This window comes from Haliotis asinina, chromosome 16 (genome assembly GCF_037392515.1).
Source record: "Haliotis asinina isolate JCU_RB_2024 chromosome 16, JCU_Hal_asi_v2, whole genome shotgun sequence".
In the NCBI taxonomy this organism is placed as follows: Eukaryota; Metazoa; Mollusca; class Gastropoda; order Lepetellida; family Haliotidae; genus Haliotis; species Haliotis asinina.
In genome coordinates, this window is record NC_090295.1 from 37,732,006 (window position 1) to 37,744,279 (window position 12,274).

The window sequence follows — 12,274 nt, forward strand, 5'->3', positions numbered from 1 at the left end:
TTTTACTAGGAGTAAACCCTCGTCCCGAAAGTACCGGTTTGGAGCGATCAGCCACCGAAATCTGCATTCACAGGAAAGGAAAAACAAAAACTCTGACAACAGTGTTTTAATTGAAATTGAACGTCATTGTAACACTTCCGTGAGCGACAGTTTGTGTTGTACCGGAATCTCCCTCTGAAGTAGGAACCGACACTGTCGCAGACGTCTGAGTTTTCTTTGGAGCTGAACATGAGAGAACATCTGACGCCATTGCTTGTTGTTGATCACTGGTTCTCTTGTAAACCCTCACTGCCTCGCTTTTGTGACCTACAATAAAAGAATTCATCTTGATAAGTCATTTCAAATTGTACATAACCGTTTGAAAAGCAATTTATATGATATTGTAATCGCTTTGCTTGGGGCCATCATTGGGATTCGAACCCGGATCTTGGCATGTTAACCATAACACATGTTGACATCACAAGTTCTAGCATTTAAAATCGCCAAATTGCAATTTGGCCCAGTCACTTCAAGTTTCATTCGTGTTTTGCAGATATTCATTGAGTTACATACCAGTTTGTTCACAAATCTGTTGCTCGCTTATGTTTGCCTCGTAGAGACGGGTAGCAGCAGTGCATCTGAGCGAGTGGTTCGTTTTCCTTCCTTCAATTCCGGCTTCAGCACATATTCTCTTCACCGTTGTCTGGATTGTGTTGTGGCCCATGGGCGACTCTAGGTACCATTTTCCATCCTTAGGTTTCTTCATCGGGGTGAAGTAAAACGCATTTGCTCGAGTTGAAGATGGTAGGCTGGAAAGTTAAATTGTGTTGACATAGAATCAATTAAGTATGAAATGTTTGCATTTGTCATTTATATGCCCCTAAACCAATGCGTGCAATCATCATCAGGGAGTAAAATTATAAGACAATTTACATGCAGTATGGGTCAAGTCACCCGCATGATGTGATTAAATGAGTGGTATATCTAAAGAATGTATAACATGTATCAGAAATATATCAGAAAACATCTAATACATACCAAAGTGACTTGTACTTCATGAAAAGGCGCACATAACATCGTTCCGGGTTCTTGGTATTTTCATACGCTCGCACCTTTTTCTTCTGCAGTTTCCTGTCTTTCACTCCCCCGGCATTTGTCTTAGAGACGTCTTCCACATACTGCAGGTACCTGCGGCCGTTCTGGTCTGTATGTGGGCCTGTAATCTGAGGTTGTTGGTGTAGTCTTAAACTCCGATGTTCCTTTCCACCTCTCAAGGCGAAGTTAAGTCCTGGAAAATAAAATTCCGTACACAATTATATAATGTTTATCTATTTTGGTCTTAACACGGGATTCAAAATATCCATCCAAACTTTGTTTGGTTTGGTTTGCCTCAAAGTGAAGTCGGGCATTTTGTTCCAGTTAATCACATTTATTTTCGATGTGAAGGTTTGATTGTAAATGCCAAAATTGCTAATATCCGACTTTTCGACAGGGAAATCAAATGCAAAATGCAACTCACCAGTTAAGTAGAGGACTGTGTCCAGGAGTTTTTGCGGCGTGCCTTCTCCAAGAGCCCCCTTCTCCCACAGAGTGTTCTCCTCGTCTCGAGTTATCACCTCTGTAGGTTTTCTCACGTCTGCTCCAAGACCAGCTGTGGACCTCTCACGCATGCATGCGTCCAGTGCCTGTCTGCTGTCCTGGAACTCTTCGCCTTCCATCAGATTGTAAGGAGATTTGTTAGCTTTCAAGTGTGACGCTATTGCCGTGAATAGCCCATACACAGTAACAGCTGGGTAGCAAGTCCCGTCCACTTTCCTCGCCTCGAATAGGAAATACTTTAGGGCTGTATTTATATCTTTAGCAGTCATATCCAGCAAGTCTTCAGTCAAGACGGACGACGACAGCGCGATGTTTGCATCCATTGACCTCGTCCGACGCTCTTCTTGCCATCGCCTGAATACTCCTTTCGCCCAATCATTTTTGTACCTTGTCGTTCTTGGAACACATCGAGATAATTTCCTTTCAATATCTTCCTCAGTCAAAGGTGCCGCGAAACGGAACAGAAAATCATCATCATCATCAGCAGCAGCAGCAGCAGCAGCAGCAGCAGCAGCAGCAGCAGCAGCAGCAGCAGCAGCAGCATTGTCATCATCTTTCTTAAACTGCGACTGTGTTAAAAACATTTCGTCTTCGCTCTGGTTTGCCATGGTTAGCAATGAGCGGATTCAAGTAACCACGTGGTATATAACTCACTCACTCACAAAAAACACGTGCACTGCGTGAAAATCCCGTGCGTTTTCTAACTTGTGCATTAGAGTTGCGACATTGCTGTCATTCCGAATGTTCGCGGTATAGTGAGGTCCTAATTCCTTATAACGCAATATTTAAAATGACGGTTTATAAGCAAGAGAAAAAACTTCTCCTCAGTTTTGGTAGAGAATGTAAACCTTCGGGGGTCGGGAAATCCCTCGGGGCTACGCCCCTCGGGATTTCCCTACCCCTCAGGTTTACATTCTCTACCAAAACTTCGGAGGCGTTTTTTCTCCTATACTTATCAGTCAACAGAAAGCAGGCATTTGGGAACAATACACAACATGATATGGAATTAGGATGTGACACTTTACATTTGAGTAAGCAATTGAGTCGAGTTGATGCACTATCATCATTGTATCATCAGTACCTATGCTTTTCATGATGGAGAAAATGAAAGAGTCACGATTCTTCTAATTGGCTATTAAACTGGGTCATCAGAATAATGAGGCAAAACTTTGACCACCAAACAATGATTAATTTACATTAAGGTTATAACAAGTAAAGAAATCAAAAGCTAATCAATAATCATTCAGGCAGAATAATATATAACATCTCAAAAGTACTTCAAAGGAAAATCTGTTATTAAGAGCTCTATTATTGTCTATTAATATAAACAATACCAATACTGCATTTGTGACACAAAAATAACACTTCGATCTAAAACTAGAAATTAAAACTATTTTTGAAGTAAACTTTACATGTTTACCAAAAGAACATAATGAAACAGCCTATTTGCTCCCCAATTTATAAGATAAAAATCATAAATAAATTTACAAATGAACATTATACTGTACGAATATTTTTGTCTGGTTGCACTGAACATTTCCAGCCCTAGAACCCTGCACCAGGAGCTTTAGTGAAAAATATTTTGACAAGGCATACAAAAATTATAATTTTGTGTATTTAACATAATCTGCTCCCTATGTTTATTATGTTTACTAACATACCTTCCCTGCCTGTGTTTATTGATATTTGTGGTATGGTGACCATTAGCGATCTCTATCTGCACAAGAACAGTGATTGTTACCAACACAACAACACTGGTGACTATTTGCTCTCATTAAAGCTATTTCCACCTCCCCCTCTAGCTGGTGCCTGAAGCCAATGGGAGAACTCTGTGAAGGTAGAGGGTCACATGTATGTCTGCATAATTAAGAATTCAACAGTGTGACTCCATGCATGGCTCAATAAAAAACATGAACTGTTTTCAGGAATCACGCGTCTATCTTACTAACAATTTTTAATTGCCATTTAAAAAAATGAAGGAATATGAAACTACAGTTTTATTACTATGACTTTATCAAATTAAAGAACTGCAAACAAGTATACAAACAGAAAAAAAATATTTGCATTAGCACAATTAATACACAGGTCATGTATAAGGTATCTAAAGCAGAATCATAAATTATTTAAAAAATAATAACAGGTAAGCTAATATATTCCACAGCTTATTTTTAAGTAACTCGGTCTCATGTACAATTATCCCCACACAATCAGGGCTTTGAAGAACATCATGACATGTCATTCTCTCAGCTGCTTACTTGTGTTATAAAGTTTTTGATTTCAAGGTCCTTACTGGAAATGTGAGGGTTCTTTCTAGTAACACAATGGTGCAGAATACCGTATAGTAGCAATTACCTTAATTACAGGAGTCTTGTACTTCTTGTCACGAATTTGGAACAATGGACATTATTGTGCGTCCTCTGAATGCAACATTTTACTGCATCTACCTATACAAATGCATATAATGCATGCACATTTCAACATTGTGTAAAGCCTTTTTACCATGCTTTGGTATTGGAAAGAAACCAAAACTAGTGCCCTATACTGAAGGTATATTGTGGAGTTTCATTTTAGTATTTTTTCCCATTTTTAAAGTTAACTGACATGTTGAAATGCTTACACTGTTTCACACAGTTACAGGCTTTTCACACATTGTGCACATGTGGGGAATCGAAACCAAGTCATTGGTGTGACGTTTTAATAACTTGGCTTCCCTACCACCCTTGGTGTTTTTTACATGTTTCTATATGAATGAGGATCCAGCGAACATCTTCCCATTCAGTGTCATAACTACATATTGCAATACTGAAAGAATCTTCTAAACCTTTGCTTTCAGCATCATAAAACTACACTCACTCACTACACCTGCTATGCTAATGGCACCCTATTCAAAGTTACTAGGCCAACATCTGTAAAACATCCAGATCTATCCGAGACTAGAAACTAAGAAAGTTTCTATTAAATGTTGACTACCACCTAGATAAAATATAACCTTTTCATCACACAATGCCTCACTACCAAACACCCTAACCCACATCTGTTATTTTCCCTATGAGTCTGCAGAAGAGGAAAATCTCTATGTGTGCTGCGCTGCTCTCCACTTTGAGAATGCCCATGCACGCATGCACGCACTCAAGCACACACACACACACGTGCACACACCATGTACAGATTTATACCAAGCATTTATGCCCTCTTATTTTCAGAAGAGAATTGCAAACTGATAAAGCATTTATCAGAGTGTGTTCAATGAACCTTAAGGCCATCATGTCGACTTTCAGAATGACTGATGTCTGTCAGAGACAGGAAAAAACAATGGTATCTGAGAGCTTATTTTACTCCCATCTCTTGAAACTAATAAAAGTATGGGGTTGGCACCAGACTTCATGGGTCAGTCAGGTAATCAGAGTCACAACATTTCATTTCTGGGTCTTCACAGTTGCCTCTAGCAGTTTCAATAAAATCAAAAATGCATGACGTCGATATTTTCAGGAACAGTAACATACGCAGTAACCAAAACTAAAACAATACAAAAAAGTGGTATACAGGTGCTAATTGTATAAGACAGATAAAACACCCATAAAATATTCATTATGTGTTCTTCTGTACTTCTGAAACAGGCCACAATTTTAACAATGAATACATGCTAATACAATGAGTGTGTGAGTTTAGTCTTACGCCGCACTCAGCAATATTCCAGCAATATGCCAGCGGTATGTAAATAAATCTGGACGAGACAATCCAGTGATCAACAGTATGAACAAAGAATGTAAAAAATCAAGTCCTGACCAGACAATCTAGTGGTCAACAGCATGAGCATCAATCTATCCAAATGGGATACAAAGTTGTGTGTTAACCAAGTCTGACGACCTGATCAGGTACCTCTTACAACATGAATGAATATCAACTCTAACCCAGATCTTAACGGGTATATGCTGATAGGGAAAATCACTTACACACACACACGTGTGAATAATGATCAGCTAATGGATACAAAACTTCTACTATGAACCAGGCCTTCACATAAAATGAAACATTAAAATAGGTCACAGCTATAAATAGACACAGCTTAAGGACATGACATGTATTGACAAGAGACCAGAGCATATGTAGAAGTTAAAAAACATAAAATATCTACCTGATACAGTGTTCATCTTGGTCGAACCTCTCCTTCACATCACCATCTGAAGACAAAAACATGTTCCTTGTCACAAAATGTCAACAACTGATTCTACATCCTTAAGTACATCATGGCTCCTCTTGCCTCCAGTGATGGCACAAGAGCCATCGTCTCCTACAGTAAACAGCATCAAAAACGTCTCTGCTCTCTGGGACAAATACAACAACGCTATTGATGATCTGCCTGGTTACAAAAAGGATTATTTGTGATGCTATGCATTGTTTGTGATTAGTTACTAATCATGTTAATGACATAAACAGATGACATCAATCGGCTGTTGACGATAATTAGTAGCACAGCAGTAGTGGTCCGATCAACTAAAATAATCGAAGATTGGTCTCAGGGACTAAACAACCAAGTAATCAATCATGTGTTTTCTCATATTCAAACACAAACAACTATTCTGGAACACTTGTTTGCATTAACAATATTTTTCACAATTCTGGTCTTGCCTGTTACATTTCATAAGCGCTACAGAACTGAATTTATCTTAAAGACTCCATAAAATTTATGTTCCCAATATACCATGTATACTAGTCCTTCTTTAAGATATGAAATTTGTACATGTACATGCATTTTGTGCACAGTGCAGTTTGCGAAAAAACAAAAGACCTGCAATTTTTTTTCCAATTTTTTGTGCATTAGCAAACATAACCAGGGATTTTTATTAATGATGCTAAACAATTATTTTCGATGATACAAGCAATCATGAACCAATCATTAGTTGTGAGGTTCTAACCAATTCCCAACAATAATAATTACTGGTGTGTGATTGTTCATAAGTTGCCAGCGATGATGTTAACATCATTAATTAGCATAAGTCAGCTGTAAAGCCAATATTTACCACTGTTTATACACAAACTAACTCTGATTTTGATGACTCTACAGTAAATAACTGTAAATAACAGTTTCAATAAATAAATAATAGTTTAACAGTAAACCCAAAAATCTCAATTAAATGCTGGCATTTGAGTGAAATATATCCTTTTCCACATTATTTATATGAGGCAAAAAATATTTAGTGAACATTTTATGGAAAGAGAAGTGTTTGGTGCTCAAAATAAACCTGCTCCCTGATCAGGTCTGGAAAAATCATTGCAAATTTGTCATCAGACAATTATTATTTGCAATAAATATTGTTTATCAGGACTGGGTTGATCACGCTGATTTGTTTGTTTGCTTGTTGTTTAACTCCACACTTAGCTATTCCAGGTAGATGACAGCAGTCTGTGAATATTTGAGTTAGACAACCCAGTGATCAACAGCATGACTATTAATCTAAGCAGCTGGGATACAATGACATGTGTCAACCAAGTCAGAGAACCTGAATCATGTTAGTCACCTCTTTCAACAAGTAATAGGCTTCACATATTGTACACATTTCAGGAAACAAACCTGTGTCTTCAGTGTGATGAGCAACTACTTTGACCACTAGACCACCACACTGCCCCAGTTTATGTGCAGTAAACATCACAAAAAAACCCATACACATACACACACACAGAAAGAAAGAAGAAATGAGGCCAATCAATAATAAATAGATTGTCCTACAATGCAACACTTTAACTTCAGTTATTTCAATAAGCTGCTATTTCAAACTGTGGATATGTCTTACAGATGGCACCTGAAACAGGACATTCTACATTTCATCAAATGCCCCCTAAGACTGGATTAAAACTACCCAAAAGGTAGTGAATAGAAGTCAATGGCTTAAGAAGTACATCCGGTTCATTAACTTTTGACAAGTTCAGATACAAATTGATGCAGACAGTTAGTCAAAGGGGCATAACTCTAGTCAGCATGCCACAAACACCAGTTCAGCTCAGCCCTTTCATCTCCAATAATTAAGACTATGTTTCAGTCATCACAAAGGAACTACTTTCTCCCAAGAAAAATGAAATTGACTAAAGTGAAATATTGGAGCAGAAATGGACTTTACCCATTATATACAAATGGAAGGCATGAGTGCATTTATTTTTACACTGCTTTATAGCAATATTAAAGCAGTATCACAGCAGGGGACACCAGAATTGGGCTTTAAACACTTTAACTACATGGGGAATCAAACCCATGACTTTGGCCTGATAGACTAACACTGTAACCACAAGGCTAACCCATCACCCCAAATCCAAGGAGAGGAATCAACCATGGGCCTTCAATATAACAAGGAAATGCTTTAACCAATTGTCTGAAGCAGTGCTCCAGGAGTGAGAGAGAATGAGTTGGGATGAAGGTCAACATTGACAAAGAACGGTATTCGACTTACACAGACAAAAACATTTCGCCGTAATTTAGGGATACTTGTATGTTTTGAAATCATGAATAATGATGTATTCTGACAAACTGATAACATATCATAAAAATACCAATATCCTAACTTATTTTGTCCAGTATATATCATGGTATGTCTGCTTAATGTGGGAGAAAAACCTGGAGTGATGCTGGTCTGACACATATTCCACTTTGGAAAGAAAAAGCACACAGCTGACAAACCTAGAACTTGTAGATGCACGACTGGAATGAACAGTTATCTGTACCCACAACTTGGTTCTGTTATGCCCATGCAGCTAATTACATTCTTGCAGGAACTTAAATACCTCAATAGGATGAGCAAGTCATAATAAAGTTGATGGTCTTGTGCCAGCAAGAGTTTGTATACTCCCCTGTGAGTTGATATTGATAATACGATGTTCCACTGAGATTGGCATCCAGTGATAGAGGAAACATAATCCAGTGCCTTGAGCATTGTGTGGATATGTGCACTATATAAACATCATATAATAAAATATCCTATAATAGAAATACATCCATGGAAAATCTTTATTTCTAGCAAACATTTTTTATCTAAGTGAATAAGTGAGTGAAGTGGGGGGACACCAGAAATGGGCTTCAAACCAAGGTCTTTGTAGTAACAAGCAAACACTTTAACCACTACGCTACACCACCCCACTTTGAAATAAACCAATTATTACATTTTCTTCCCAGAAATCCAAACCAAATTCCCCATTTCATGCAATTTCTCTGCTCTTAAGTTATAGGAGAAGCTGCACAGAGCTATTAGAGTTGCTTGACTTTGTTTTGCCTCAAATATACTACTGAAACATACCAGTGAGTGAGTGAGTTAGTTAAGTCTTTCATTGCTTTTAACAATATTCCAGCAACATCCCAGTGGGGGGACACCAGAAATCACCTTCACAACTTGTACCCATGTGGGGAACCAAACCCGGTTTTTGGTGCAACAAGTGAGCACTTTAACCACTAGACTACCCCAACACCACTAACAGTGTCACAAACTATTAAGGGTGAAAGTGAATAACATCTTTAGCCTGTTTACTGTCACCAGTGGCACACAGGTGTCTTGTTTGTATGGAGAAAATCATGATTGTTCAATGAATTTTATTAAATCAAATATACATACTGTACAGGATTTTTTGTCATCATTTTTAAAGGTCAATATGGATTGGTAAGTAGATAAAAAAATATTTAGATGATAATTTACTTTTTTTGATTTGGTCAAATAAAAATCTATTTCAATATTATCATGGCAAGGCTATTTTCACAGTTACCAGTGTAAAAATATTTTATTACATTATAAAAATATGTTATTGCCATATTATTATATTTGTATGGATGACCCTAAATATTTTGTTCCCTCACAAAATAAGTGTCCTGAGTGAGTGAGTGAGTGAGTGAGTGTTAGTTTTACGCCGCACTCAGCAATATTCCAGCTATATGGCGGCGGTCTGTAAATAATCGAGTCTGGACCAGACAATCCAGTGATCAACAACATGAGCATCGATCTGCGCAATTGGGAACTGATGACATGCGTCAACAAGTCAGCGAGCCTGACCACCCGATCCCGTTAGTCGCCTCTTACGACAAGCTGAGTCGCCTTTTATGGCAAGCATGGGTTGCTGAAGGCCTATTCTACCCCGGGACCTTCACGGGTAAGTGTCCTGAGGCACTGGTCAGTAATTAAATATTTATCTTGACAAAACTAACAAATTGAGGACTTTCACACTAGTATCTTGTAATGAATGCACAGCCTGCCAACAATCACCTGTAATGATCTTGTTTGACCTGAAAATAAACCTTGTAAAATCCTGTTAATATTATTGTAGAAAAAATCATTTAAACACTTCATGTCAACCATCACTTTGATGTGATACAGATTATCACATTTAATAAGCCTGAAATATCAACATGGTGTATTTGTTTTCTGAGGTCATGATCAAGCATTTGTTAAGGCAATCATTGGTCATTTTTAGCTGTAATGTTTCTAGGTACCTTTTAAATGGTGGCACAAATAAACATCCTGCTCCAGGCAGTCTAATGTGCACCCGAAATCTCAGTTCATCAGTTCTAAATCTGACAACCATGCATGAATAACTATGGCCTATATTTAACTGCCCCGCCCTATTCAACTTCGTTACTATCACCCTTCATTGTTGGTAACAGTGAATCCGTTCACTCCAAGAATACAACTGGTAAATATCAATATCTGATAACTACATCTAGCCAGAAATGTAACAATAAAATAACGTCATTCAAAACAACACCCGGAATAGTGTCCTGACCGCGCCTAAATCCCATAAACTTTGAGATGGTCGATAGCTCTCATTCACCTGTTGGGGAATACACACGTTATATCACAGAGAATGTGCAGGTGCGCGGTTTGATCTAAATGCTGTTATCATTTCTCGCGGTACTGACATATTCTCGGATACAAACTGACTGCCGTACTGTTGTACTCACCTGTTAGAATCCTTGAGAAACAATGACATAAGAAACACGCCGGGTAATGCTATAAATCCAAGTCGGCGGTGTCTATTTACAACGGAAGTTTCGAGGAGTTTGTGACGTCACAGTTCGTGACCACTGGCGCGGAAAGAATACTGTCAACCCCACACAAGAAGGCGACGGTGGACATTCTTCTGTGCAATATGATCTGTCGTGTCCACTATAAACGTTCCTCGGTGTTGAAACGTTGGAGCGGACCAAGGTTTGAGTCAGGAATGTGTAAAATAAGTCGCTATATTCGCTTAGCTACACCCGATTCTTACCGAAGATATTTCACTCCCACCTTAAGCTGTTGTTATTTTACAACCTGACACGTACTTTTCAGACTTTTACTTAAGTTATTTTTCAACCATCAGGTGTTCAGATTTTATTTTTCTTTGCGACTAATGTATTCGTGTATATTCGTCTGTAAAATATGTCAGGTACAAACCAAGAAAGACTGGGCTCGGGCTTTTCACGGTACGGATGGATTATAAGGTCATTAAAAAAACGCAACTTATCCACTTACTCCAGTTTTACTACCTAGCTCGATGTTCCGTAACAGTTACCCTTATTATTAGACATGGAGCACAGTCAGTCTGACCTATTTTGGGCACCAGACCATGATAATATTATATGACATAATGTTGATTAATAATGTTATTTTGTTTGTTGTTAAACGTTGCACCAAGCAACATTTCAACTATATACAGAATACATACATACAAGCACAGCTATGTTTCTGGTATCCCACGCCGTGATATTGCTGGCATATTGCTAAAAGCGGCGTACAATAAAACTCACTCACTCACACAAGACTAACTTATAAAAATATAACCATAAATACAAAAGAACAACGGAAAGGCGGCCAGAGACTTTTTTCATTTCATCCTGAAACTTTGGAAGACTAGACTTGCCATATATTCTAAACTTGCATGGGTGTTTGGACATATTTTTGTTACAGTTCTGTTTGGCAGATTATCACCGTAGTAGTGAGTGAGTTTAGTTTTACGTCGTATCTAATGGTCCAGCTATATGGTGGCGGTTCGTAAATACTCGAGTGTGGACCAGACAAACCAATGATCAACAGCATGAGCATCGATCTACGTAATTGGGATACGGTGACTTTGTCAACCAAGTCAGCGAGCCTGACCACCCGATCCCGTTAACGTCTTTCCGACAAACATGGATTCCTGAGGATCAGTTCTAACCCGGATCTTCACGGGTCTATCACCGTAGTAAGGCTTCATGGAGGGTTGTGTACGTTCAATGCTATAAAAGATCGCCTATATGGTATGTCTCCTATACAAAGATGTAGAAACAGTATAGACTTGACTACCAGAACTGAGACCGGAACACAGTAATATGTGGCACCTGCACGAGAGTGACCGGTAGAGGGCGTACATAGAAACACTTAGCACTACATGCACCTTCCATTAATCGACCAACTGACTTATAATGGCGAGTACTGGTATGTTGGCCTTACAGTCAGAGTGGTCCTTAAAATACTTTCACCTTTCGATGATGTTGTAAACGATTTACGATTAGTCATAAATATTTCCCTTTGATAATGGTTTGGTGTGTGTAAATACCCGTGGCAGGTCATATGATAACTCAATAACAGACTCCCCTACCCCCCTCCACCTCTGCCTTCCTCTCTTCTACATCTGTCTCTCCATCTTATACTTTCTCCCTCACACATACGGACACGCGCGCGCGCACGCGCGCACACACCACACC

At 38.6% G+C, this 12,274-nt stretch overlaps 1 protein-coding gene across 1 annotated transcript in view; it reads right to left on the reverse strand.

The window, feature by feature from the left end:
* The window catches only part of LOC137267561 (pleckstrin homology domain-containing family G member 5-like), a 197,341-nt gene extending 186,730 nt beyond the window's left edge, over nucleotides 1–10,611 (reverse strand). The window contains exons 1-2 of the mRNA XM_067802043.1: nucleotides 10,511–10,611; nucleotides 5,714–5,759 (exon numbers count right to left, since the gene is read on the reverse strand). Of these exons, the coding sequence (XP_067658144.1) occupies nucleotides 5,714–5,729 (16 nt within the window). The 5' untranslated portion in view covers nucleotides 5,730–5,759; nucleotides 10,511–10,611. The remainder of the gene's footprint in view (nucleotides 1–5,713; nucleotides 5,760–10,510) is intronic.
* Between the last annotated feature and the right edge of the window lie 1,663 nt (nucleotides 10,612–12,274).